Raw genomic sequence first — 25,273 nt, 5'->3', positions numbered from 1 at the left:
CAGCGTGGGCTGACCATGTCTGTCTCCTGAGGTCCCATGAGGACCGGATGCACCCAGGAGGCTTCCTCTTCGTCTTCCATCTGGTCCCTAGCAGTGCCTGGAGGGTGGGGTGCAGGTGCTACAGGAGCACAAGTGGTTCACACCCTTTCCCCTCTCTCTCTCTCTCTCTCTCGCAGCGGAGCTGGAGTTTGCCCAAGTCATCATCATTGTTGTGGTGGTCACGGTGATGGTCGTGGTCATCGTCTGCCTGCTGAACCACTACAAAGTCTCCACGAGATCCTTCATCAACCGCCCAAGCCAGAGCAGGAGGCAGGAGGACGGGCTGCAGCCGGTGAGTGTGCAGCCAGGGGCAGACCTTTCTGGCTAGGTGTGTTTCACAATCTGTGGTTCTCCAGGCTTCCTCTGGGAGGCTCCCCATGAACTGGGCTCAAGAGTAAGCTTTTGGAAGCACGCAGGTGGCCAGTACTTGCAGGATGGATGGCGGCCCCATGCTATTGGCCCAAGCAGGAAGAGACGTTTTGTGTGACGTGTCTCCCTGCAGGACCAGAGCTGAGCAGCTGCTGTCCCCTGCGCCCCCCGACTGAAGTGCTGTGGAGTGACAGCTGGGCACAGCACCCTGGGCGTCCATTCGCAGGAAGGCGGGGCACCCTGACTTGGTCATCCTTTGAGCGGGCTCAGGTTTGCTCATGTGTTCTGCAGCCCCCAGCAGGGAGAGGGGGAGAGAAGAAGGGTGAGGAGCCGGTGCCTAAATGTGCCATTGCCACCTGCAGCCTGTGGCCTGGGCTGCTTGGGGCAGGAGGGAGAAGGCAGCAGCAATGAACCCCACATGCCTTTCACTGTTTTTTCCTGTATGTTCTCTAATCCCCAGGCCAGCCCACAAGCCCCTCTGGGGCTGTGCCAGGTAGGCCAGCATCCACAGGGCCACACTCCCTCCCAGATGCTCCACGTATCCTGGGCCCTTGGGTTATTGTCCAAGGCGGGCTGTGTCGTTGGAAGGTGCTGACGAGTTCTTTTGCACCGGAAGCTCGCACTCCTCCCACCCCAAGTTGGAATAGAGGGGGGCAGGGAGAAACCCAGCAGTCCTGCAGCCATGAAGCCACTGCTTTGCCTGCAGGCAAGGACTGGAGGGCGTGCTGGAGCTCTCCCAGGCTGTGTGGTTAACAGGCCACCCCTAGCTTTCCACCAGCACTGCGCTGGCAGTTCACTCACTCTCCCTGAACGATGCTGTTTGTTCTCGTATCCCAGACGCTCTGGGTCCTTGCAGGCACTGATGCTGAGGCTCTCCCAGTCCCCTACTGGCCCTCCTTCTTCTTCTCAGACCTGCACCTTGCAGGGGCAGCACCAGGCCCAGCGCCAGGCCCACACACTCTGCCCAACCCCCACCGCAGTTCCTGTCCCTGGCACACCCTTGCCAACCCAGTAGGGCACCGAGGGAAGAAGCTTTCATGAAGGCAGAGGCACCTTCTATTGCATTTAACAGTGGGTTTGTGCAGCTGGGCCATGACCAGGAGGCACTGACTGGAAAGGGAACTGAGAGACTCAGAGGTCCCTTGCTGTGGCATGAAGACCCTCAGTGTCCATCCAGGTCTTGTGTCTAGGCCGGGGATGGGTATAGAACTGAGTCTGCCCTCACTCCTTCGCTGCCAGGCTGTGTATTCTGTCTTTACATGAGGTTCGGCTGCTCAGCTACGGACTCTGTTGGGATACATCAGAGCACTGACCAGGGACCATCCAGTCCCTGTTGCTGACTCCATTTCCCCACCAGGGCTGCCGGCCTGGGTGGAGTCAAAAAAGAAGCAAGTCAGGGAAGGGAAGTCCTCCCCAAGCAGCAAGAACTCCTCCCCCTGCCAGTCCTCCTCATCCTCCTTTCTTCCCCCACCCACTGCCCACCCCCCTTTGGAGGTACTACACACACAGTGCTGGACAGCACCTGACTGACTTACACTGCTCATTCTCACTGGCAGCCGTTGTACCCACCAGGGAATTTTGACTATATCAGGAGGTATCTGTGGCTGCCGCAGCAGAAAAGGACATCCTGCTCGCTGGACCACCCCGCCCCCAGCTTCCCCTGTGACTCCTGTTGGCCTCTGCCATGTGTCCGCTCACTGGACCACCCCAATCTCCTCCAGGAGCATGGCTCAGCCAGACAGTAAGGAGACTGCCGTCAACGGCAGTGCAGCACACACCCACCCACACACTCCAGCCGAGGCCATTCACTCCCTCTTGTTTGAGGTCTGTGTGTCAGGAAGTGTTAAGGAACGGCTGGGGGAGCCATCGTCCTCCACATCTCATTGTCCCGCTGCGCTTCACTGATGAGCCTTGGCACGGGACAGCTTCCAGTGGCCTACCAGGCTGCCCCTTTCAGCACCCTGGTATCCCAGGCTCTGACGGTGGCAGCTGAGGCCCTGGAGAGCAGGCAAGGGACTGAGGTAAGCGTGCGTTTGTGCTGCTTCTGTTTGACGTCCGCCGTCCCAGCACTGACCAGCTCTCCCCAGTCCCCTCCTGTCTCCTCAGCATCCAAGTTCCAGGTTCCCTAGCCCAGCGCCCAGTGCAACTTGCGAGTGAGGGTGCCCCCTGGTGGCCTCTTTGTGGAGAGTGTCTGCCTTAGCCTCCAGGGGAGCTTCGCCTCCAAAGATGGGGATGGGGAAGTGGTTGATCCATTTGTTAGGGACCCCTTGGGCTCTCCAGGAACACTGGCACTAAATGTCCCAATACGGTGGGCCCAGCTCATTTGCGTTTCTGTAACCTAGATGTTAAGACGAGCTCGCTGCACACACCTGGGCAGAGCTTGAGGCCTTGTTCTCCAGGCAGCTCCCAGCGGAGAGTGGGGTGTTGGGATCTCTGGGGGCATTCCCTCGCTACGAAGAGACATCAGTATTCCTGTCCCGTGCCCCGAGAAGTCTGCACAGCAGCTGAGGAGACCCAAACAGCCCTTTGCTTTCGACACACCTGCAGCTGGCCTGGGACAGTCAGCAGTGTGTGTGCAAAACGGCCCAGAGGACAGGCAAGAACCCGGTTCTGTTGGGACTCTGTGTACTTGCAGGTCTTCAGCCACTTGGATGGACGGAAGCAGGCATTTCAATTAAAAGGGAACCAAACAAGTCATGGTGGGCAATTGCTCAGGCCGCTCCAGGCAGCCTGTAAAACACTACTGACTACCCCAGGCCAGTTGCAGCTCCGATTGCTATGGGTCCAGCAAGGAGAGAGAGCTTGCTTGTTCATCCCCTGACTAAGGAAAGGAGGGGCTCACCTCTGTTTCTGCAGAAACTTCCATTCCTGAGATCCACAGAACTCCGGGCAGGAGTGGGTTCCCACAAAAGGTACACATGGCCCGAAGTATGGCCAGTGTGTTGTTTGCCCCTTGGAGTATCCTCAAAAAATAGAAAAACTAATTCTCCTTTTTATTTTAAAATATATATATATATATATATTGGAAAGGCAAAATAAGATAAAGAAATCTTCCATGTGATGGTTCACTCCCCATATATACACAATGACTAGGGCTGGGCCAGGCTGAAGCCAGGAGCCAGGAGCTTCCTTCAGGTCCCCAATGTTGTCTGCGGAGGCCCAAAGACTCAAGCCATCTTCCACTGTCTCCCTAGGTGCGTTTTAGCATAGAGCTAGATCAGAAGTGGGGCACCTGGGACTCGAACCAGTTCCCACATGCGATGCTGGCTCCTTGGTCCATCTTTTAAGATGGGAGACTTCTCCTAAAAATTAGAAATTGTCTAGAAAAGGCAACATACTGGGCCACCCTCGCTCCAGCCTTCAGGCAGGCGCGTCACAGCAGCTGTCACTGGGAGTTGGGCCTGTGCTGGCCTCTGCCCTGTTGTCCATCTCTCTGTCCCTTGACACCAGGGGAGTGCCATTGCCACTTAAATGTTTTGTATGGCAGCTGTTTTTTCTTGTTGTTGTTTGTTTGTGTTTGCGGTAAAATACTCTTCAATATATGCTTCTCAGTCATAAGGGTGAAAAATTAACAAGGCCACTCACTTCCAGCAAAACGGGTGAGCACATCCTTGTGGACTGAACACCACCCCCGTCCAATTAGGAGTGCGGATGTGAGTCCTGCACTTGACCTCAGGTCGTGACTGTGACCCCTGCCATCTGGTCACAGCCCTGAGGAAGGGGCCTCCTCACTGTCCCTGGAGTCTGCCCCACGCGGGCACACATGGCCGTAGGCTCGCAGGCTGGCCGTGACTCAACACAGCCACCAGCAGCCTCTCGATCGGCCCTGGGAGAAGGGGTGGCCAGAGCACCGCAGTTCCAGGCAGCGGGCCAGAAGCCCAGGCACCTCTCAGGAGCAGGGCACCCCTCCTCTGCCCCATGCTGGAACTCAGAAGTCAGTGGCAGCACACCCAGAGTGGCCTGGCGCCTTTCTCAGCCTGAGCTGGGAGGCACTGAAGTGTGGGACAGGTTACATCCTGGGCTCCAGCGAAGGGCACAGGGGGCAGAGCCACCACCCTAGGCCTGAAGCACCTGTCACAATGCACTTGTCTCTCCTCACACCCACCTGCACCATGGCTGCAGATGGTTTCCCACCATGCAATTGCCGTGGGCCTGTTTCCAACGTGGCAGTTAGACAAGAGAGATTGGTTGGCATCACTGCTGGGGCAAAAAGCTAAGGGGGCTTTCTCTTTTCCTGAGGCAGATTCCTGCCAGACCCCCGAGACCACCTATGCTTGTCGGTGACGTAATTCTCGAAGGATCCCTCATTAATTCCAAGCGGCAGGTGGATGGCCAGGGCCAGGCCTCCCAGGGCGCTCTGCACAGGGAGCAGCTATGCTCCCCTGCCGGAGCCCAGCACTCTCTGATAACAGAGCTGCCAGGGAGGCCTTCCATGAGGCTCTGGGCCTCATGTGTCCCACCAGTAGGTAACCTGAACATTCCTTCAACATGAGAATGTCATGCTTTGACCGAGAGCAACTAGAAGTCAAGTCACTAGGCAGAAGTTGGCTGAGGAGGGCGGGCCGTGACTGTTACACAGCAGGTCTCCTGTCTGCACCCAGCTGGATCAAGTTCTGGAATGGCCCACATTTCTCTCCCAAGCAGGGCGGGAAGCGTGAGAAGTCCCCGTGATGGCGTTCCTCCTGAGTCTACAATTGGAATTACCTTCAGAAAAGGCAGATTTTTTTTTAATGTCAAAAGGAGCTGTTTTTTTTAACTTCTCCACAATGACAAGTTTTTCTTTTTCCTATTTGTTCTTGAGGTTAGAACTGAATTGTGCCAGCTGACGTCCACCACAAGTTAGGTCCCAGGAGCAATAAAGGAGACTCAGAGTGGGCGAGTCCCCAGCTGAGTCGCAGCACACGGACGCTGCCAGCCAGCAGTATCCACAAGGGCCCCTGCCTGTGTCACAGAAGCTGTCTGGGTGACAGTGTGCAGGGGTGACTTTTGCAATGCCAGAGCTTGCTGTGTTTGCACAAACGGATGGTGCAAGCGGTTCCAGGAATATGTCAAGCATCTGTGGACTTCCAGGCTAGTTCCTTGGAGTTCGGTGTGCTCTGTGGAAAAAAAAAAAAAACAACACAAAAGACTGAAGAATAACAGTTGCAAATAAAATGTATGTAGCATTGTATGAGCAGATTTGTAGCATGCTCTAAAATATGTAAGCATTTGCATTACTAATCCAATAGTGAAATTTGCCTTTCAACTTAAGCCCTTGAACGTTGCCTTTGTTTGCTCAGAAGCTACTAAAATCAGATTTTCTCCGTGATTCTACATCCGGGGACGTACGATGTCCTACATGTTTCTCCTCTGTGAGCTCTGTGGCCCTGGTGAGGCCTACACCGGTGCCTGGGTGGTTGGCAGCCTGGCTGCACCCCCTGCCTGTGCAACCTGCTGTCGTGTGCTCTGGTCCCCAGGCTGGTCCCCCTAGTAAGCTGATGGTCCATCCTTTCCCAGCAGCCACACTGGAGAGGCACCTGTTTCCTCCCTTTCTCATCATATTGTTCTAGAAATAGAAAGGATTCCCCTTCTTTCCATCCCAACAGACATTTGTGGGATGATTTTCTTTTCCCTTAAGGGATGTGCCCTAGATTGAGGAGTGCTGGGCGGGAACTACTGAATGTTGAGAACACCGATGCTGGATGCCCCAGGAGGAGCTGCAGGGAGAGAAAACACACTGACATCTAGCGGCGTCGGCGTCACATCCAGGCCGTGACTGCCACCTAGAGTGGGAAAGTCAGCACTAAGGAAGCTCGCGTGATGGAGAAGTTGGACAAGGGAAGGGAGAAAGCAGCTTTCATCTAAAAGCAAAGATGCTGCTGACCACGTACAGATGGAAGTCTCGTTCTGGAATGGTGAAATAGATTTCCAGTGATCCGAGACATTCCCTGGAAGGAGCCTCGAATAGAAACGGGAATACTCAGGGTGGCCTTGCTGTACCACAGAGGGGCTGTGTCACCTGTAACCACAGGTCATGTACCCTCTCTGGGCCTCAGTTTCCTAACTGGGCCGGTTGTTTGGCATCGTGGTTAAGATGTTATTTGGGACACTCACGCTGCACATCAGAGTGCCTGGAATCGGGTGTCAGCTGTGTTCTTGATGCAGGTTTCCTGCTAATGTACACCGTGGGAGGCAACAGTTCATGGCGCTTGTAGGTAGAGTTCCTGCTGCCCATGTGGGTTCCAGGCTCTGGCTAAGGTCTGGCCCAGCATCAACTGGGAGTGAGCCAGTGGATGAGAGAGCTCTCCCCTGCTACTTCCCAGCCCCGTGTGCGTGCGTACGCGCGTGTGTGTCTATTTTTTCAAATAAATGAAAGATAAAATACAAAATAAAGAGAAATAATAGACCTGTATCGGGACCTTCCAAACTATTTTTGACCATGATGAGCAAGGAGAAACACATTTTACATCATTATTCACAATTTTCACATAGAAGGCTGAGGAGGAGATTTCATCAAATAATGCTTACAGACAGTAGGCTCCGATCATTTCTGTTCTGTTTCACTTTGGGGAATGCTGTGCCTCACTTCAGTAGAGTTTTCAGCTTTCTCTAGAAGAACACAGTAACAGGTGTTCTTGTTCCTGTCCCAGCCCTGAGGATCCGGTGCTTCTCTATGTGTGGAAATGAAAGTGGAGGAGCTGAAAGTACCAACTCAAGCAGGTGCAGGGGGAGGCGTCACTGTGGACCAACAAGCTATGGTCACAGGACGATATCCTCGTATAATAACAGAAAGTGTTATATAGTTTTGGTAAAAAAAAAAAATTATCTAAGAGCTGTGGAGATGACCGACAGTCACAAACTAAATAACCTGGATAGGACTGACGGACTTCTAGAATTGTCTTGTCAAAACCAAATCATAAAGGAATAGAAGGTCAGAACAGATCTGTCACAAGGAAGGAGGTTAAATCATCTAGCTTGCAAAACACAGAAAAACACTGAACTGGTGACTCCAAACATTTAAAGAATTGATGTCAGTTCTTCTCAAGCTCTCTCAAAACACAGGATAGGAACACTTAAAATTTTAATTTATTTTCCACGGGCAGAATTACAGCAAGAGAGAAAGAGAGGGAAAAAAAATAAGATCTTCCACCCACTAGTTCAGTCTCCAAATGGCCACAATAGTCAGAATTGTGTCAAGCTGAAGCCAGGGACCCGGAGGGGTTTTTTTTGGTGGAGGGGTCTCCCACGTGGGTGCAGGGGCCCAAGCTCTTGGTTCATCTTCTGCTGTTTTCCCAAGCAAATTAGCAGGGAGCTGGATCATATGTGGAACAGCCAGGTCTCGAACGGACACCCCTGTTGGGATGCCAGCACAGCAGGTAGCAGTTAGAGGCCGTGACACATCACTGGCCCTGAGAATGCTTCTAATCCATCCTGCGATGTCAGCATTCATAATCCTAAAGCCAGAAGAAGACACAGCAGAAAAAGCCATAGACTAATATCCTTGTAAGTAGTAATGGGGAAATCCACAGAGAAGGTACTAGCAAACAGAACTCTGCCACACGTTGAGAAGATTCTACACATGTCATCACCAACTTGGGTGATGAGATGGTGGAAGAATGGAAGCACGTATGAAAATCAGCATCATTGGGCCCAGCGGCGTGGCCTAGCAGCTGGAGTCCTCGCCTTGAACATGCCCCGGGATCCCATATGGGCGCCAGTTCCAGTCCCGGCAGCTCCACTTCCCATCCAGCTCCCTGCTTGTGGCCTGGGAAAGCAGTCAAGGACGGCCCAAAGCCTTGAGACCCTGTACCCCCATGGGAGACCCAGAAGAAGTTCCTGGTTCCTGGCTTCAGAGTGGCATAGCACCGGCCGTTGCGCTCACTTGGAGAATGAATCATCGGATGGAAGATCTTCCTCTCTGTCTCTCCTCCTTATTTTTATTTTATAAAAATAAATAAATCTTAAAAGAAAATCAGCATCATGTAACATGTTAAGGGAGTGGAGGAATAAAATTCACGTGGCCATCTCAACTGATACAGAATGGAGTTTTTCACACACACACATACACAATCTGAACATCTTTTCATGGTCAAAGCGCCCAACAAATTAGGATGGAAAGCGAGAACCTTTGCCTCCTAAAGGTTGTCTATGGGAAGCCCAGAGCTGACTTGAGACTCAACTGTGAAAAGACTCTTCCTCCTAGGAAACAGGACAAGGATGCCTGCTTTTACGACTTCCTTTCAACAGGTGTTTATTGAAAAGTCTAACCAGAGCAATTAGGCGAGAAGACAAGCGAAAAGCATTCTAACTGAAGAGGCGGAAGTAAAATGATCTGTGTTCATAGATGACATGACATCTCTAGGTAGAAATCCCTGAAGGTTGCACCAGAAGAAAAAAATCTGTTAGATGATTTCAGCAAAGTAGCAGGATATAAAATCAACATGCAAAAATCAACTGCATTTCTGTATGCTAACACTGAACAAGATGATAAGGAAATTCAGTGTCAAATATTCATATATAAACTTAACCAAGGGAGTGAAAGACTACCACACTGAAAACCACGTAACTTTTCTGAAAGAGTTTAAAGAAGATTCAGGAAATGGAAATACATCCCATGTTCATGGATGGGAAGACAATACTGTTACAATGTCTGTACTACCCAGAGTAGTCCACAGATTGAGCGAGTTCCCTATTAAAATTCCAACATTCCTGCCCTCAGAAAAAGAAAAAAATCCATTCTGAAATTGTTCTCACAAGCCAAAATAATCTTGAAAAAGAGCTTCAGCGTTGGAAATTTCACATTTCTGGATTTCGACACTTGCTTCATTGCAAAACTGTGGTGCTAGCGTAAAGAAAGTCCTACAGGACAGTTGAATGAGACAGAGGAGCTCCTGGAGTTACGGTCCAGCGATCTCACAAGATTCCCAGGAAAGTACAGTCAGATGATTCCGGGGGATCCAGACATCTGTGGCAGAGAACAATATGGAACACCTGTCACCCGGTCTATCCAAAATGAACTCACAGTGGATTCAAACAAACCAGAGCTGACACTGTAAAATTCTTAGGAATGAAGTGTCATGGTCTGCATTAGACATTGATTTCCCCCAATATCAGAGTCAGGGACCGTGGTGCCAAGGTTCTGGTGAGGGCCTTCTCAGGAATGATGCTGTCACTTCTTCCACATCCTCCTATGTGGAAAGGGAGCTTGCCACCCCTGTGGTTCTTTCCAGTAAGTCATCTTCCAGAGGCCCTGCCCTCACGGGGGTGGGGGGGGGACATTTTCCACCCCACCCCCACTGTGCCAAATGGTCAGACGAAAAGGCGTCACCCTGTTGGTGTGCCTCAGGTCTGCCATGAGCACAGCTTGATTCTTGGCGTCATACAGATCTGATGGTTCAGAAAATTTCAGAAGCTTTTTCAGATGGAAATGTTTCATTTTCCTGATCATAGGCCATTCACAAGGAAAGAAATAGGACACAGATTCTTCTCCCAAGGCTGCAAGCTTTGGAGCTGTACCACGGCCTTGTCCCACTTGGTTAAGTCCCTACATGAAGAACCAGGCTCTCAGAGTGGCCCTGGGTCTGGGTCCTAGACCAAAGAAGCTTCCATTGCCAAGCCAGAGGAACTAGAGTACCACACTTTGTGCTTCAAAGCTGTGTGTGTGTGTGTGTACTTCTTGAGGAGATGGGCTCTGGGGATATTGTCACAGGCTGTCACTGCTTGGTGCGTTTACTGCTGTCCACGCTTTGCCTATGGGCTTGCATCTCCCTCTCATTCCCCCTAAAATGTCCTCACACTCAGAGCTGGTCAAATACGAGGGAACCTATGACACTGACTCCTTAGCCAGAGAACAGCAAATAGCAAGGTATGCACGTATAATCCAAAGAACTGAGGGAAATAATCTTACCAAAACAAGAAGGGAGTTTCAGTCATTACAGCAAAAGGGATCCCTTAAAAGGAATAATGGGAACTTCCCGCCCCCGCTTAACTGTGTGTTAACTGCAGAGATGATAGGCAGGACCCAGCACCTTCCTTCTTAAGAAATGTAGAGAAAGGGAGAGAGAGAGAGAGAGAGAGAGGGAGAGAGATCTTGCACCTGTTGCTTTACTCCCCAGATGGCCACAATGGGTCAGAACTGGGTCGGTCTGAAGCTGGGAGCCAGAAACAACTTCTGGGTCTCCCATGTGGGTTCAGGACCTGAGGATTTGGGCCCATCCTCCACTGCTTTCCCAGTCCACCAGCAGGGAACTGGATGGATAGTGAAGCAGCCGGGACACAAAACCAGCTCCTATGTGGGACTTGGGCACTTGCAAGGGAAGGATTAGCCAACTGAGCCGTTGTGCCAGCCCCTGGTGTAAACATTTTGAAGTCCTCTTGACCGATGCCCCATTTAGTGTCCTTCTTGAAGCACAGATGTTAACAGCTAAGAAATGACTATCTAAAGACCACTCCGCTCTCTTTCTCCCAGTAAATCTGCCTTTCCAATAAAAATAAGTAAATCTTTAGAAAAAAAAACAATTAAATAGAAAAAAAAGTACTGATTTTTTTGATTCAAGAGTTTTTGAAACCCACAAGACACATTTCATCAGCTCTCTGAAGATCCCTTGTGTAGACAGAGCGCTGCACTCTGAAACCCTCTCCTTTCCCCATCAAGTTTGGATTCCTCTGCAGGCTTCCTGGAGCAGCAAAGCAATTCCTGGTTTGTCTTGGGGAACTGTTACTAGAAAAAAAACAGGACTGCTTTGAGAAAAACGGACCCTAAAAAAGTAAAACCCCAGAGTGATTCAAAATGATCCTTGCAGCAAGGTCCCAGGATGCCTTCACAAGTGGAACCACGGGGCTGGGGTCACAGATGGAACCTGCGAACTATCCAGAGCTCCTGCCTGGCTCCCGCTCCCCTCCCCACGGCATCAAGCAGCCCTGGCACTGCATGGGCACACGTGGCATCATGTACCGCCATACAGAAGGATCCACTGGAAGGCAGCATCAGTAAATGTGTAATGAGGTCATGAGAAAGTAGAGGGGTGAGTCTGTCCGTTCCTTTCAGGCAGTGGCTTACAGGGAAACAACCTTCAGAGGAGGATGCATCTGTGCTTGTGGAAACACGTTAGCAAAAGTCTGCTGCTCCCAGTGCTGCAAATTACTTGGGGGCATTATTTCATTTTACAGTGTGTGCTGAGGACTGCATAACATAGCAATGTAAGCACTTCCAAAAATCAAGTAGTCTTCACTGTTGAGGTTCAAAGTGGCCTTTGGTGGGGATCCAGAAATTCCCCCGGAGTGGCCATGAACCATGGACCAAGTTCCATTCTCCCCAAAAATGTGCTCCTTATGGTATGGAGCTGCAGAAGCAGGCACAGGCGCTGGGAAGCAGTTGCAAAACAGAGAATTTCTCAAAGGATCAGGAGGGTGGGATCTTAAATGCGTATCTTCTTTCATATGTAAAGCTTAATTTCGATTTATTTATTTGAGAGGCAGAGAGACACAGAGCGACCATTCACTGGTTTACTCCCTAAGTGCCTACAATGGTCAGGGCTGAGCCAAGCCAAAACAGAGAGCAGGGAACTCAACCCGGGTTTCCCATCTGGGTGGTGGCCATCACTTGGTGTCTTCCAGTAGCCACACTGGTAGGAAGCTGGAATCCTAAGCTGGAGGTACCAAACCCAGATGCTCCAGTATGGGAAACTTGCAGTGCCAAATGTCTGCCATGCCGTGTCGGGGTTTAATTCTACTGTTAGATTATACCTACAAGAAGCAAAGGCCAGGCCCGGCGGCGTGGCCTAGCGGCTGAAGTCCTGGCTCTGGATCGGCACAGCACCGGCCGTTGTGCTCACTTGGGGAGTGAATCATTGGACAGAAGTTCTTCCTCTCTGTCTCTGCTCCTCTCTTACTTTGTAATAAAAATAAATAAATCTTTAAAATATATATATATAAAGAAAGTACCCATGCAGAGACGAGGATGATGTCATTGTGACGCAGAGCGGCACCAGCAGCGGGACATGGGTGCATGAGTGGAGGAGGGGCCTGCCCTTGGAGAAACCAAGAGGCCCAGGGGCTGGCAGTGGGTGTCTGTGTGACCTCCACGTTGCACAGGGGAGCAGGGTCCAGCAGGAGTGCCTGGCAAGTCGGCTTTAGCAAAGACAGGGAGTAGGCCCTCAGTGAAAGAGGTCTGGAGAGGAACTGGTGAGCTGTGCCATGTTCTGGGCAGCATATGCCATGTTCTGGGCAGCACCACTGGATAGCACCAGGTGACTGGCAAGGGCCGGGTCCTGCTCTGAGGGCCACACGGGGTGTCGAGGGTGAGGGTAGGCGCTCAGAACTGAGAAGGGGCAGCGGCCTGGAGCCAGAATGGGGTCCTACGTAGGCTGTCTGGGGGAAGCCCACGGAGTCCTGCTGCTGGGCTTGCTCCAGCGTGAGGGGGTTGAAACGAATTTCCATTTTCAGACAGCAGTAAGCCCGCCCCGTGCTTTTAATGCCACGTGAGCTGGTGACCAGTGCCTTCTTGGGAATGAAAAGTTAGAACTGGATGCCGAGGTCCCCAGAGGAGCACACGCCCTGGAGTGGCAGCAACAGTGACCCACAGGCGGGGCAGAACGAGCCAGCAAGGGCAGGCTCAGCTTCCTCCTGCAGGCATGCTGGGGCGCACCGGCTGTACAGCAGGCAGGGGCCACAGCCATTGCTCCAGCCCAGCCCTGGTTTTCCCGCTGGCCACGGGAGCAGGAGCTTGAAGGGGCAGTGCCAGCAGCTTGGCTGTGTGGCAGGAGGGCAGTCGTCACTTGGTCCAATTTGGGCCTTCACCTGTCGCCAGGCCGAGCTAGAATGGTCCATTACATAATGTCAGAGTCAGACCCTGGAGCCCATGCTTCCTCCCAACACAGCTGGGTCCGTTTATATTTTTGCAGCTGATTCCGTGATGCCCCGGGCTGTATCTTAGAAACAGGCTGTATGTGACACAAACACCCTGAAGAGGGTATTTATATTAGTGTGCTGGCCCCAGAAAAGGACAGGGGTGGCCTTCTCGTCTGGAGAGTTGGGGTGTTTTGTCACCAGGATCCACATGAGGGGTGCTTTGGAGCCTCAGTGACCAACCTAAACCAGATGTACACACTTCTGGGAGACCAAAAGCACAGGTTCCTCCCTCCCGTACACCCCCTGCTTGCACACTGCCCCCGCATCCCACCCCACCACCCCTGGCCACCCAGGCTCCCAGGAGACAGCCAGTACACGGTCGCCAATCTGCCATAGGTGGGCCAGACGGTTTTGCAGCATACTGTTCCATAGCAACAAGATGGCAACTGTTTCCTGCAAAGACAAACTCACCAGAAAACATCAGGAGGGCACTCGGGCTTCCAGAAACTTGATTTTGAACTTGTGAGCCAGCCAAGGTGTGCCCAATGCCTGACTGCCCCTGCTGCTGTCCCCCTCCCTAACCTGGGGCCCAGGCAGGCCTTGCGGGTGGAGGGGGCGGAGCTGTGCCCCAAAGTGAAGCAGACCCTGAGACTGTCAGGTTCAGTGATTGAATATGATTGTTCACCACCGAACAAGGCCAGGGCCTGAACACTAATTTTTCCTCTTGTTTATACCCCCCCCCCCCATTTTGGGGTGGGGAGGATGTTGGCAGAGATTTCCCTGTCAAAGGAAGAGTATGATCCCTTTTCAGAAAGATGGGGCTAACGTGTGAGGGTGCTGCGGTTTCTGCTGTGCACGAAGTTGACGTTTTGTTGTTCCTCATTTCTCTCCCTTCTGCCACACCAGGAAGGGTGCCTGTGGCCTGCAGACAGCGCCGTGCCGCGGCCAGGGGCCTCAGAGGTAAGGAATGACCCCTCGCCTGGGACTGCCATAGATGCTACCATATAGTCATGGCATACTCTCACCATTGTAACAGGGAGCCCTCCCTGCCTTGCTAAATAGCAGCTCCTGGGCTGCTAGGGGCCTGAGGAAGCAGGCAGCCCAGCCTGGCCTGGCAATTTATGGAAATGCCATGGCCTGGGTATGCTGCTGTGTGGTGCACTTTTGCTCATAGGTGGTGCCCTACTGTACTCTTGGAATTACTGTTGTATCCCACGTGAGCCCTTAAGGAAAACACATCCGGCACACACAGTGACCCCCCACTCACCCAGACTCCCTCTCCTCTCAGCTCCACCTTGCTGAGCCATTCTGGATGCACTGTTGCCTGGCCAGGTCCGAGGCACAAGGACGAGGAACACTCAGATGTAGATGTGGGGTTTTTTGTGTGTGGGGGGGGGTTATTTGTTTGATTGTTTTGGCGTAGTGTTTTCCCGTTTTGTGTGGAAGAACAGTATCATTCAAAGTGGTGAGAGCACTGATGTGATTTCGCGGGAGTCTTACCACAGTCACGGTTATTCAGGCGTCTCCTCTTTTCCTTCCAGATCATGTACGCCCCGCGGGCCAGGGACAGGTTCACTGCCCCAGCCTTCATCCAGAGGGATCGGTTCAGCCGCTTCCAGCCCACGTACCCCTACGTGCAGCACGAGATTGACCTGCCTCCCACCATCTCCCTGTCCGACGGTGAAGAGCCGCCTCCTTACCAAGGGCCCTGCACCCTGCAGCTCCGGGACCCTGAGCAGCAGATGGAACTGAACCGTGAGTCAGTGCGGGCCCCTCCCAACCGAACCATATTTGACAGTGATCTGATAGACATCTCCATGTACAATGGGGGCCCGTGCCCGCCGAGCAGCAACTCGGGCATCAGCGCAACCAACTGCAGCAGTAACGGGCGGATGGAAGGGCCCCCTCCGACCTACAGCGAGGTGATGGGCCGTTACCCAGGCGCCTCTTTCTTCCATCACCAGCACAGCAACCACACACACAGGGCGAGCAGACTGCACTCGGCTCAGAACAATTCAGAGAGCACAATTGTACCCGTCAAAGGCAAGGACCGCAAGCCCGGGAACCTGGTTTGATTTTTTTCCAGCGTGCACTTCCTTCCAGCCTGCACTTGCACTGAGGACAAAGAAAGCAAGGAAAGGACGGGGCTGCTCCGGGCCCTTCCCATGCGCAGTGTTGTTCAGTTTTCCGTGGTACAACTAAGTAAAAGCAAATGTGCAAACATGGTCTTTGTTTCTGATTCCTTTCAGGGGAATTGCATGTAAATGCAACTGAAATAATAGTTCCATCCGGTCTGACAGCGAACAGTGTTTATTGGGGGGGGGGGCGAGGGGGCAGGGGATTGGGATGGGTATAATTTTTGGCAAAGGGTGAGCGGGAGAAAAGAGAGAGAGAAAGCAAGTGCTGTGAAGATACCACGAAGTCGAAGCCAAGGAGATATTTGATGGATTGCATCTGGAAAGGGGATTGCAGAGTCCAGAACGGGTTGTTTCTTAATTCGTGGACAAGAGGCGAGCATTACTATACCCTTTTCGGGAGAAAGAATCAGCCGGTCTGCTTTTTTTTTTTTTTTTTCCCTCCAGGGAGTGGAACTTCCATTTTGTTTTATGAATGTGAGTGAAAATTTCTATTTCATGTGCCAAGGTCCCAAGTGGAGGCATCAGACGGACGAAAGTTGCTCATCTGTGTCGTGATGCTGTGTCTCAAAAGTCGCACTTATCCGGGGGTCTATCCTTGAGGAAAACATCGCACGTGGAGCTTGGCATGTTGTCATCGCACGTGTGGATGGGAGGATCCCAGAATGTTCCCCAGAATCGTGCAAGAGGAAAGGGATTTGGGGATACAGCCTAGGGTTTACCATCTTGCAGAAACATAGGAAAGTCCCTTTTGCTCTAAGAATTAGCATCAAGCAGCGGCATGTCACTGAGACACCTGAAACCCTTTAGATGAAACACCAAGTCTAAAGCATGTCAGGTTTGCGATTTGAGCTACTGTGCCCATTTTCAGCCACATATATTATTCAAAAGGAAATGCCACAAATGTCCGTATGTCCGGTAACCGGGCACGCTGGCCTCTCCGTCCAGTAGTGCAGTTTGAGATTTTCTTTTCACTGCAGCATGAAAGACAATTCCGATCCATACTTGATTTTCTGCAATAAATTGTGGAAAGGGCAAGGTGTATATTTCTGAGTACTGTTGAAAAATGTGACTTCCTCTCCTTGCCCCCGCCCCCACTCCGCTGCTTTCCTGGAGAGCTCAGATGTGGATGTGGCTCCACAGGAATCTCCTGTTCCCTTGCCCCACGCACAGCCCTCCCATGGGAGCCACGCCACAGGCTGCTGATGCGGAGGGAGCTGCTGAGACGCATCAGGCCAGGGCGTCTGGCGGGGGCATTGGCACAGCAGTCTGAGAGGCATGCTCACTCCAGACTTCCCCACCCTGCCCCACTCCCCTACCCCTAGCCCCGGAGCAGGGATCAGGCAGAGAACCAGGGGTGGGTAGAAGCCGGGGCCATGTTAAGAGCACAGAATAACAAAAGCACAACTTGTAGTTAACATGCAACCAGGAAATGAATCCTAAATATTCTTAGTTTTGATAGTCCTGATATTTACAAATAATAACAATAATTTTTTTAAAAAAAAAAAAAGCTTCTGCAGATGCAGGCACTGGCTTTTGTAACAGCCACAGCTGGAGCACCGACTCTGTGCCTCGCCCTACCCCATCCATGCAGCTTTCATGCCAGCTCAGTGCGTGCGCATGTGCAGTTGCACAATAGGTATCTGGGGCTCCAGGAGCTAGTGCTTCCTGGGTGCCCCTTGCTGAAAGGCAGGCAATCGCACCTACAAAAACAGATCCCAACTAACTTATTTCCGCTTCCCGACTTGGTCGGAGGGTGGCTGGGCTCTCCTGTAGACTCACTAGTTGAATGTATAAAGGAGAGGAAGAAGAGGCAGGGACAGCCACTGACCCCTTAAGCAGAAGGCCCTATTTGATGCCTACCTGAGGGACACAGTGCGAGCCTCTTGAGGCTGGACTCGGTCTTGCCCCAGTGACACTCAGGGGTAACTGAGGCCAGACGTAACCTTTCCTGTCATCCTTGCTGCTCCCCGACTTCAAGCCTCCCTCTCGTCCCCGAGTTAGGACCCTGCTTGTGGGAGACTCCACATGGATTGGTCAGTGCAAGTCAAATTGGCGCTAATGTCACTAGTCCAAATTGTAAACCAGATGAACTCCAGTCAAAAGGAGCATCACGGTCCTGACTTTCCCACCTGCTGTAAGGAGTGACGATCAGGCTTGAATTCCAAAGTAACTGCCAGGACGCAGATAAGAACGCCTTGCAGATCCCTACTGAACCGGCCAAGCAAGCTTTTAGCTCAGATGATTTACACTCCCTTGCCCTCAATCACCCTAGCCTTTTAAGTTACTGAAGGACATACACCCTGAATTGGTATTCAATCCAGTGCTGTACATGGACAGGGCATTGAGGTGAGCGGGTCCATAGCCTGCAGGAGGGCAGCAGCTGCACTGCCACCATGTGGCTGGCGGTACAGAGGCCACTTCGCAGCTCATGCTCTCTGTAGGCACCTGTGTACTTAAGGCAATGCGAGGGGCCGGACTAGACCCTGGTAGGCTTCTAGAATTCCTGGGACTGCCCTACCACAGGGACTGCTGTACTGAACAGAGGAAGCAACCAGGCACACCCTGGACACTTCTGTTCCTTGGCCCAGGGGAGGGTTATCCAAGAGTCTGAAACCAGGAGTCTGGAATCCACGGGCACAGAGTCTTCTGGCAGAGATATGCAGGAAAGGTGGCATCCCTCAAATGCTAAAGCAATTACTAATGCAAAAGAAGGTGTGGACCTGATCGTGCATTGAAGCATTTGATCTGCCTTTGAGGTCTCAAACTGACTGCTAATGAAGCCAGACAAGTAAGGCTTTTCCCCTCTCACATCACACACATACACACACACACACACACACACACACACACACACACACACACACACACACACCCCTAGCCTGCAATAATTCCCAACACAGCAGAAGAGAGTATCTAAAACTTAGATTTATCACAAGGACTATTTCCTGTTCATTCATTTTAGCTCAAACAGAGAGGAGATGAAGCAGGCGAGGTGGCTGTCTCCGTCCGCACAGGACCCGGTAGGCAGATGAGTGGTTCTTGACTATTTTTCCATTCTGCTGTCCTCAACAGGAATGAGAAGGGCCTGAAGAAGGTGCTTTAGAAAGCACCTCTGAACCTGGGAAGGGGGTGACATGCATCTGACTGTTGCTCATCACGCCTTTAAACCAAACTGGAAAGGAGAAGTGGCTTCTGTTCCATTTGCTTTCCTTGTCCAAGTGACTAGAGCCAGTGCTAGGTGCCCTGCCTGGGCCCAGGGACACAGTTGGAGCCTCTCTCCTGTCTGTGCCAGCAGCTGCCCAAGCCCTTCCAGGTCTTCCTCTGCTCACACTGACGCAAAGTCCTGTCCAGGAGGGTCTTCCATCTGTGTGCTGGGGTGGTGCTGGTCTTACACTGTAAAGGTGGCAGGGCCCAGGGCCCAGGTGACAAGGGAATGACGTTAGCAGCTTTGTGGCACACAACTGTGCAGAGATGGGAGTGAGCAGTGTCAGGCACTCGGCGCTGTGCCAGAGCCTGCGTCCTTTAGGGATCCGGACGCCATGTCCCCCAGTTGTTTGTATACCTGAGGCACCGCCATCTCTTGCATAGTTCAGGTTCATGTTAAACTACCATGGCTGGGCGGTCATCTGCTTGCTGCCGCTGCTTCTGCCATCACCACTGCCACCTTCCGAGCACTCGGCAGGAGCCTGCTGTGTGGGAACTGAGGACGACTTGCTGGGACAGCCTTGTCTTCCTTCCTCTGCTTGCCTCCCTTAGCGTGTGTTCATTTCTGTATGTTGCAGTAGGGGTCAGAGGCCGCGGAGAGCACACCACTGCTCCCCATCCCTGTCCCAGTTGTGCTCTGCTGGCAGAGACCTGTGTGGCAATTTGGAAGCCACCTAGGCCTCCGGGGATGGAGGCCCCTCCTGCACCCCTCCCACCTTTGCCGTGCCTCACTTGCAATGGTGCTTTCTCGGTTCTCCGTCTTTTCTTACGTTTTTATTTGTAAGGTGCTGTACATAAGTTGAATATATTATGCACATATCCTACCCAATGGGTAGAACAGAAAATTGTTCATACAGTGTAAAATAATGTACAGATGATATCCGTTTTAACAGAAAGGGCATAGCATTTGTGAATGCCTATGTGGTTTGTCCTCTTTTGTAAGGAAATTTGCAAATGGTTGCATACAGATAAAAGTCTATGTAGTTTATTTTCCTATTAAATATCAATATTATAATGCAAAGAAGTCTGAGCGAGCAACAGTTTCTGACCAACTACGTATATAGCAATTGAGCGTTGCATCTTTGCTGTGAAAACACCTAAAACACAACTTTGGAAAACCCCACGGCGTTTTGGTTGCCACTAAATGCTTGTGGTGATAGTCAGGTTTGTTGTACTTAGTTGCACCAGTGTTCCCACCATTTAGTCCAGTTCAGCTTGCTTTTCTGAACACATGTGATCTCCTGTTGCGGCGGAAGCAGGGTGTCAGACATCACCAACAGGTGCCCCTTTGTGTTGTTGAACCCGTCAACCCTGGCTGATTTGGCAGTGGATGACACTGCCTTGCTATAGGGACATTCACGCCCACATAGGCCCCAAGTCTCGCTGTGCCTTTTTCCTTTATGAATGGAAGCTGTGGAGCCAATGAACTAACAGTAGAGTTGTCAGGGAGAGAAGATCTCAGGAAAATCAAGTCCCTTCAAGAGAAGAGACTGGTCATAAGCAAAAATGTGTGTGGTTAACCATGAGGACTGGCTGCCAGCCAGCCGCATGGAGACACCTGTCCATTCCTGCTGGGCTCTCCTGCTGGATTCCCCACGAAGAGACTTTGTCATCAGAGGTGACACCTGAAGCTGTTCGTTAAGGTACACCTCCTGCCCAGGTCAGTTGTCAGTGTCCGGTTGTGACTTCCACATTTGAAGTCTTGTAACACCATGACCATTAAGACCACAGTCCTATCTCGGGCGTGGGTATCCCTGTGTGTTGCCCATAAAATCAGTTGGTAGAATGTTGCCCGCAGGATCCCTGTTTGCAGTTTTTAATTCTCATAGACTCCCGAGTGGTTTTTAATTGCTGTGGTGTAGTCCTCTGCACAACCTTAGGAGGTGGAAAGGCACATCTGAACAACTCTTGGTGCGTAGCTAATGAGGTCAGCGCTCCCTCAAGAACCCATTTGGAGGGGCAATGAAAGATGCTTTCGTGTGGCCTTGACTCCAGTGGGAACCATGCAGGGCTCTGCTGCACACCACAGGGTACATCCGTGGGGTCCCGTGTCAGGGTGGAGGCTTCTTACTGCCGTTACTCCCACCCCTAGGTTCCACCTCCTGGGAGAATTGGTGTGAGAAGGTTCTGGACTCGGAGACACTCAGCTGCACGCCCATACCATGGCTTCCTTTCTGCAGAGCTGACAGTGAAACCGTCTCATTTTTAACCTGCTTGGTGGTATACTGCTGGTTTTCATTTTGTAGGTTTTCAAAAATCACCTTTTTAACTGTATCCCTGTCTCGCTTAAACCTGTTTTAAAATATGTATAGTAGTATTCACAGCATTTAATTCAATTAATTTTTATGATAAGGCAATTATTAAAATGCACATGTATTTGAACTTTTTATTATTTGTGAGTTGTAATAATCAGAAATCATTAAAGTCTTTTTTTTAAAAAACCATGTTGCTTTTCAGTATAACTCTCAGTTACCCAGAGAGCTCCCACTGATGTGTATCTGCCCCCACTGGATCGAGGGCTGGTAACAGAGTTCTTAGACCCGAGGTCTGTAACTGCAATGCTTTAAGGAACGATGATGCTCTAAGTGCTGTTTCTTAGTCATGAAATCCGTTTTCTGCTTGTTCTTAATGCTATGGTCAAACCATGCCACAAAATCATTAAAAATGATCAGTGACAAACATTGGTTCTCTGGGTGTTTCTTTCTTTCTTTTTTTAAATGTCAGCCACCAAGTATAGGCATGGGAAAAAGCGACAAGTGTTTAACACCTGTCCCAGCAAAGTACTTGATGGTGCCCTAGCTAAACTTTCCACTCAGCTGTCAGTCACTCGGACTTTTCAAAAGTCATTACTTCATATTCTGCTATAAACAGCTCTGGTGGGATCAGCTCCCGGGATTCCTTCCTCGAGTCTGGGCTTCCTGCCGAGCCCACACAGGACGAGCCCAGAGCTCTGCTGCCCGCAGAGGACTCCTGCTGTCTGGAGGGATGTCACCCAGCAAAGGGTCCAACCAGGCCTCACATACCCCCTGGCCACGACAGCTGGTCAACAGTGGGGTCTGTCTGAAACTCCTGGGTGCTGGAGACCTCGGGTTCTCGCTTTCCTGCATGGAGAGATGAGAATATTATCTCCATGCTATAAATATCTGCCTTCACAAATGACCTGCTTTTCCACACACAAACCCAACATGATCTGCCCACCTACTAGAATAAAGGGAACATGGTTGTGGGAGAAACGTGTTTTGTATTTCTGTATCCTTGTAACAAACAAATTGGAACCTGAAATTTTAAAACTCGTGTAGTCGTCACACCCATTTTAGATGCTGATTCAATAATTTAAGATTATTTTGCAAACAGGATTAGAAAAGAACTCTTAAGAAAAAGAGCAACAAAGAGAAGATCTTCTTAAGAGAGTTGCTCTGAAAGAAGATCATTAGAGAAATGTTAAGGATCAGCCTGCAAACTTGCTAACAGTAACATCAGGGTAACACAAAGACCTGCATGCCTGCCCCAGCCGAAGTTCACAGGAGGTGGAGAGGGGAGGTGTCAGGGCTAAGACCCCCTGACTTGATGATCTGATTCAGTAACTAGGGAAAGGGGACACCCCTCCCACTTACCACTTTGGTCTGTGTTCCCCAAGAAGTCCTGGCCCGATCAGTGATGTGGGAGCCATGAAGAGGCAGCACCTGAGAGGCGTGACTGGGAAGAAATAGGGCACGCCTCTGAACTGCCCGCCTGAGCCACACACACACACACACACACACACACACACACCTGTTTCTGAGTCACCGCTCTCCAGATGGACCAGTGCTTACTGCCAGATGCCTGTCTCCTTGACAACAGGCTTTCTGCTGTCCTGGGCTTCCTGACCGTGGGACTTCTCCGTGCTACTTCAGTGCTACCCAACTATCATGAAACCTCTCCAGTCCCTGCTGCAGCAGCCAAACAATTCCTGGCTTGCTTATTCCAACAGCAGAGTTGCTACCTGCTAGGCAGACCCCAGCGGGAGAGGCAGACCCCAGCGGGAGTCACAGCCCCCAACCTGTCCCGCCCCAGCCTCACTAAGCTCCTCTGGCATCTTTCAGGGGCCCTGCTGGGCCATGTTCTGAAACGCTGAGCTGGTCACTCTCCATGGCGATGCCAGCCCAGGACGGCACAGGGACAGCACAGGATTCGCTTTCCCTCTGATCTCGATGGATTCTCATCAGGATGCAGTTTTTAACAACAGCCAAAAGGTAAAACCTTTGCATTTGTACAGCTCTGTTTTCAGGCCATGTTTCTGTCAGGACTTCGTGGTGGCTTTGGCCTTAATGATGCAAGCCCTATTCTCCGTTACTTCACTCTCACTCTGCAAAAAGGGACTCCCGTGAGCATGTTAACTCAGCCAATTGGTTACTCAAAAGTACAAAAAGGCCCTCCCAACAAGGACACACCTTAAAATCAAAACAGACTAGCTGCATGCAGGCCCACAAGGATTCTCCAGAAAGTTCCTAGAAGTGTGACATGGGGAAAAAGCTGCAGTTTCCAGAGTCTTCCTGCACCCAACGCCTAGTGAGCTGAACGTCCCACCACCACTCGTTCGGTTGTAGAGCTGTGCTTTCGTCCACCGTTTGCAGCACAGGTGGCAACACGAGCAAGGAGAGCCAATCATGCCCGCCCCGGTGCAGCCATACTCAGCTGCCTCAGGTAAGTGCATGTGGCCGGGGAGGCAGTGGGTGGGAAGCCCATCTCTTGTGTGTCTTTGGACTGGCATCTGACAGGCTGTCACTTCGTGGATATTCCTGGCTGCAGAGGGCAGCAGAGGTTCTGTGCTTCACAGGCAAGGCAGGTGACAGCGACACGCAGCCTGGCTGGACATGTTTGCTCCCACAGCTCTTCAGACACGGTCTAAGTCACCTCTAAGGCTCTAGATGCCATTTAAACATCCTGCTCACCTTAAGGAACCATCACTCAGGTGTTGGGGGCAAGGGGGGAAGAGAAGCACAGTGGCCCCGCTCTGCAGCGCCCCACTGGATGGTGGGTTGGAAGGGGGAAAAAAGACTTTGCCTCAACCGGCCAGCTTGGGCTACCCACTGCTGCTACCTCCTGCTGCCTCCAGTGATTAGATTTCTCGGTATGGCGAGGTGGAGTTTCTTCACTGCCTTAGTAATAAATGGTGCCGAGTCATTTCCCTCCTGGCTTTGTTATGACATGGTGGCAGGGAGCGTGGCCCCCTGTCCGCAGCCAAGCCTTGGGCCTTGCCGAGTCCCGTCCAGATGCGAGTGGTCCACCTTTACTCCGACGTTTTCCCAGTCGCTGTGCCCTCTCAGATGCGACAAGCTGCCACCCCACCTGTCCGCAGCACCCACACACACACAAGCCTAGTCTATGGGCCCATCAGATGCCACCCTGCCCAGAAGTCCTCGGGCGGTGCCAGCATTCCATTCACTCAATGTGCCAGGAGATGGCCCCTCTGCGCAAATTTCTCGAGTGTACAGTATAGTACAGGTTTTGGTTTAGGGTTAAACATTTTCAGAGACCAACTTTTGTATTCTGGGGAAACCTAACAGTCCTTAACCAGGGATATTCTAAGAGCCTGAGCACTCAGATTTTCCATTCATGCCACTTCCAGATGGCTTCAGATGTTGCAGTCATTGGCAACAGTTAAATGGAAAATTGCAATCTCTGGCTCACTCTGATCACACCAAGTACAAGTTCAGTCCCTAAGAACCCAAAACCTCATTTTGTACCAAGGAGGCAGGCCAGGGATTTCCTGTGGTCAAGTCCTCTTTGTAGGTGTCAAATACGTAGTGCTTATACAAATGTATGAAGACAAGACTTAATTACCGAAGTTCCCGTTAGTAGCTCTCAAGTGTTGGGTGTGGGTGTTTAAAAATAGCTGCCCGAGTGCCTTGCCAAGGCTCAGCTCACCCAGACGATGACAGCACAAGCTGGGTCACTCGGACCTCCTGTCACACTGTCCACCAAACTAAGAGAACATGGAGCCAGAGTGTCAGAAAGTCATGTTTGCTTCTTGCAGTCAGAAACTGAAGTCACAGGAGGACATGGCTGTCTCCCCTTCAGGTGGTTCTGCAGACGGAGGATGGAGCGATGTCAAGCCCAAAGCCGGTGGGAGGTGGCAGCCAAGCAGTAAAGGAACACCAGTGACTTGCTCAAGCTGCTGTCTCCAAAAAACGGCAAGGGACCACGTGTGGCCCAACCTCCTGGTACCTAACCAGAGGAAAGGGCTGACCTGGCGGGAGGCTATGAGCTTCAGATCCCACTTGCTGGTGTATCCCCAAGTAGGAACATGGGTCTCCACGTCCTTCTGGGTCCATTAAAACATGAAATTTTGCAACTGCGGCAGCAAGCCTGGGGCTCGTGACCAGAGCACCACTGGTAAGCAATGCCTCCCCACGGGCCCCGGTCAGTGAACGGGCTGGTTCCTCAGCAGAAGGTGCACTACACTTTTTGGACATGTTTACTTAGGGATTTTTCACTTCATTTTGGAAACTTATTTCTGGACCAAAAGAAGTGAGGAATGCATGGTATATACCATCAAGGCCTACATCTTTGTTTAAATTTTACTTTTTATTGGAAAGTCAGATACGCAGAGAGGAGACAGAGAAGAGCTTCCACCTGCTGATTCATGAGTAGATATATGCTTCTGTAGCTTGCTGGTTCACCGGCTACACTGTAGGTGCCAGGAGACCCCACGC

The 25,273-nt window shown here is 51.4% G+C and overlaps 1 protein-coding gene across 7 annotated transcripts in view; it reads left to right on the top strand.

Moving 5' to 3' along the window:
• LDLRAD4 (low density lipoprotein receptor class A domain containing 4) overlaps nt 1-16,620 on the top strand; it is a 329,039-nt gene extending 312,419 nt beyond the window's left edge. For 5 of the 7 annotated variants that reach the window (XM_040994855.1, XM_040994853.1, XM_040994854.1 and 2 more), the window contains 3 exons: nt 177-331; nt 14,143-14,196; nt 14,778-16,620. In XM_040994855.1, coding sequence (XP_040850789.1) covers nt 177-331; nt 14,143-14,196; nt 14,778-15,311 — 743 coding nt within the window. In that variant the 3' untranslated portion in view covers nt 15,312-16,620. The remainder of the gene's footprint in view (nt 1-176; nt 332-14,142; nt 14,197-14,777) is intronic. The other 2 variants (XM_040994857.1, XM_040994858.1) reach the window with 2 other exon arrangements.
• Nucleotides 16,621-25,273: the final 8,653 nt, after the last annotated feature.

The sequence above is a fragment of the Ochotona curzoniae genome, unplaced genomic scaffold, assembly GCF_017591425.1.
Source record: "Ochotona curzoniae isolate NIBS_2020 unplaced genomic scaffold, NIBS_Ocur_1.0 contig_908, whole genome shotgun sequence".
Taxonomy (NCBI): Eukaryota; Metazoa; Chordata; class Mammalia; order Lagomorpha; family Ochotonidae; genus Ochotona; species Ochotona curzoniae.
Note: the sequence above shows the minus strand (reverse complement) of the source record. Positions and strands in the feature narration are given on the sequence as shown.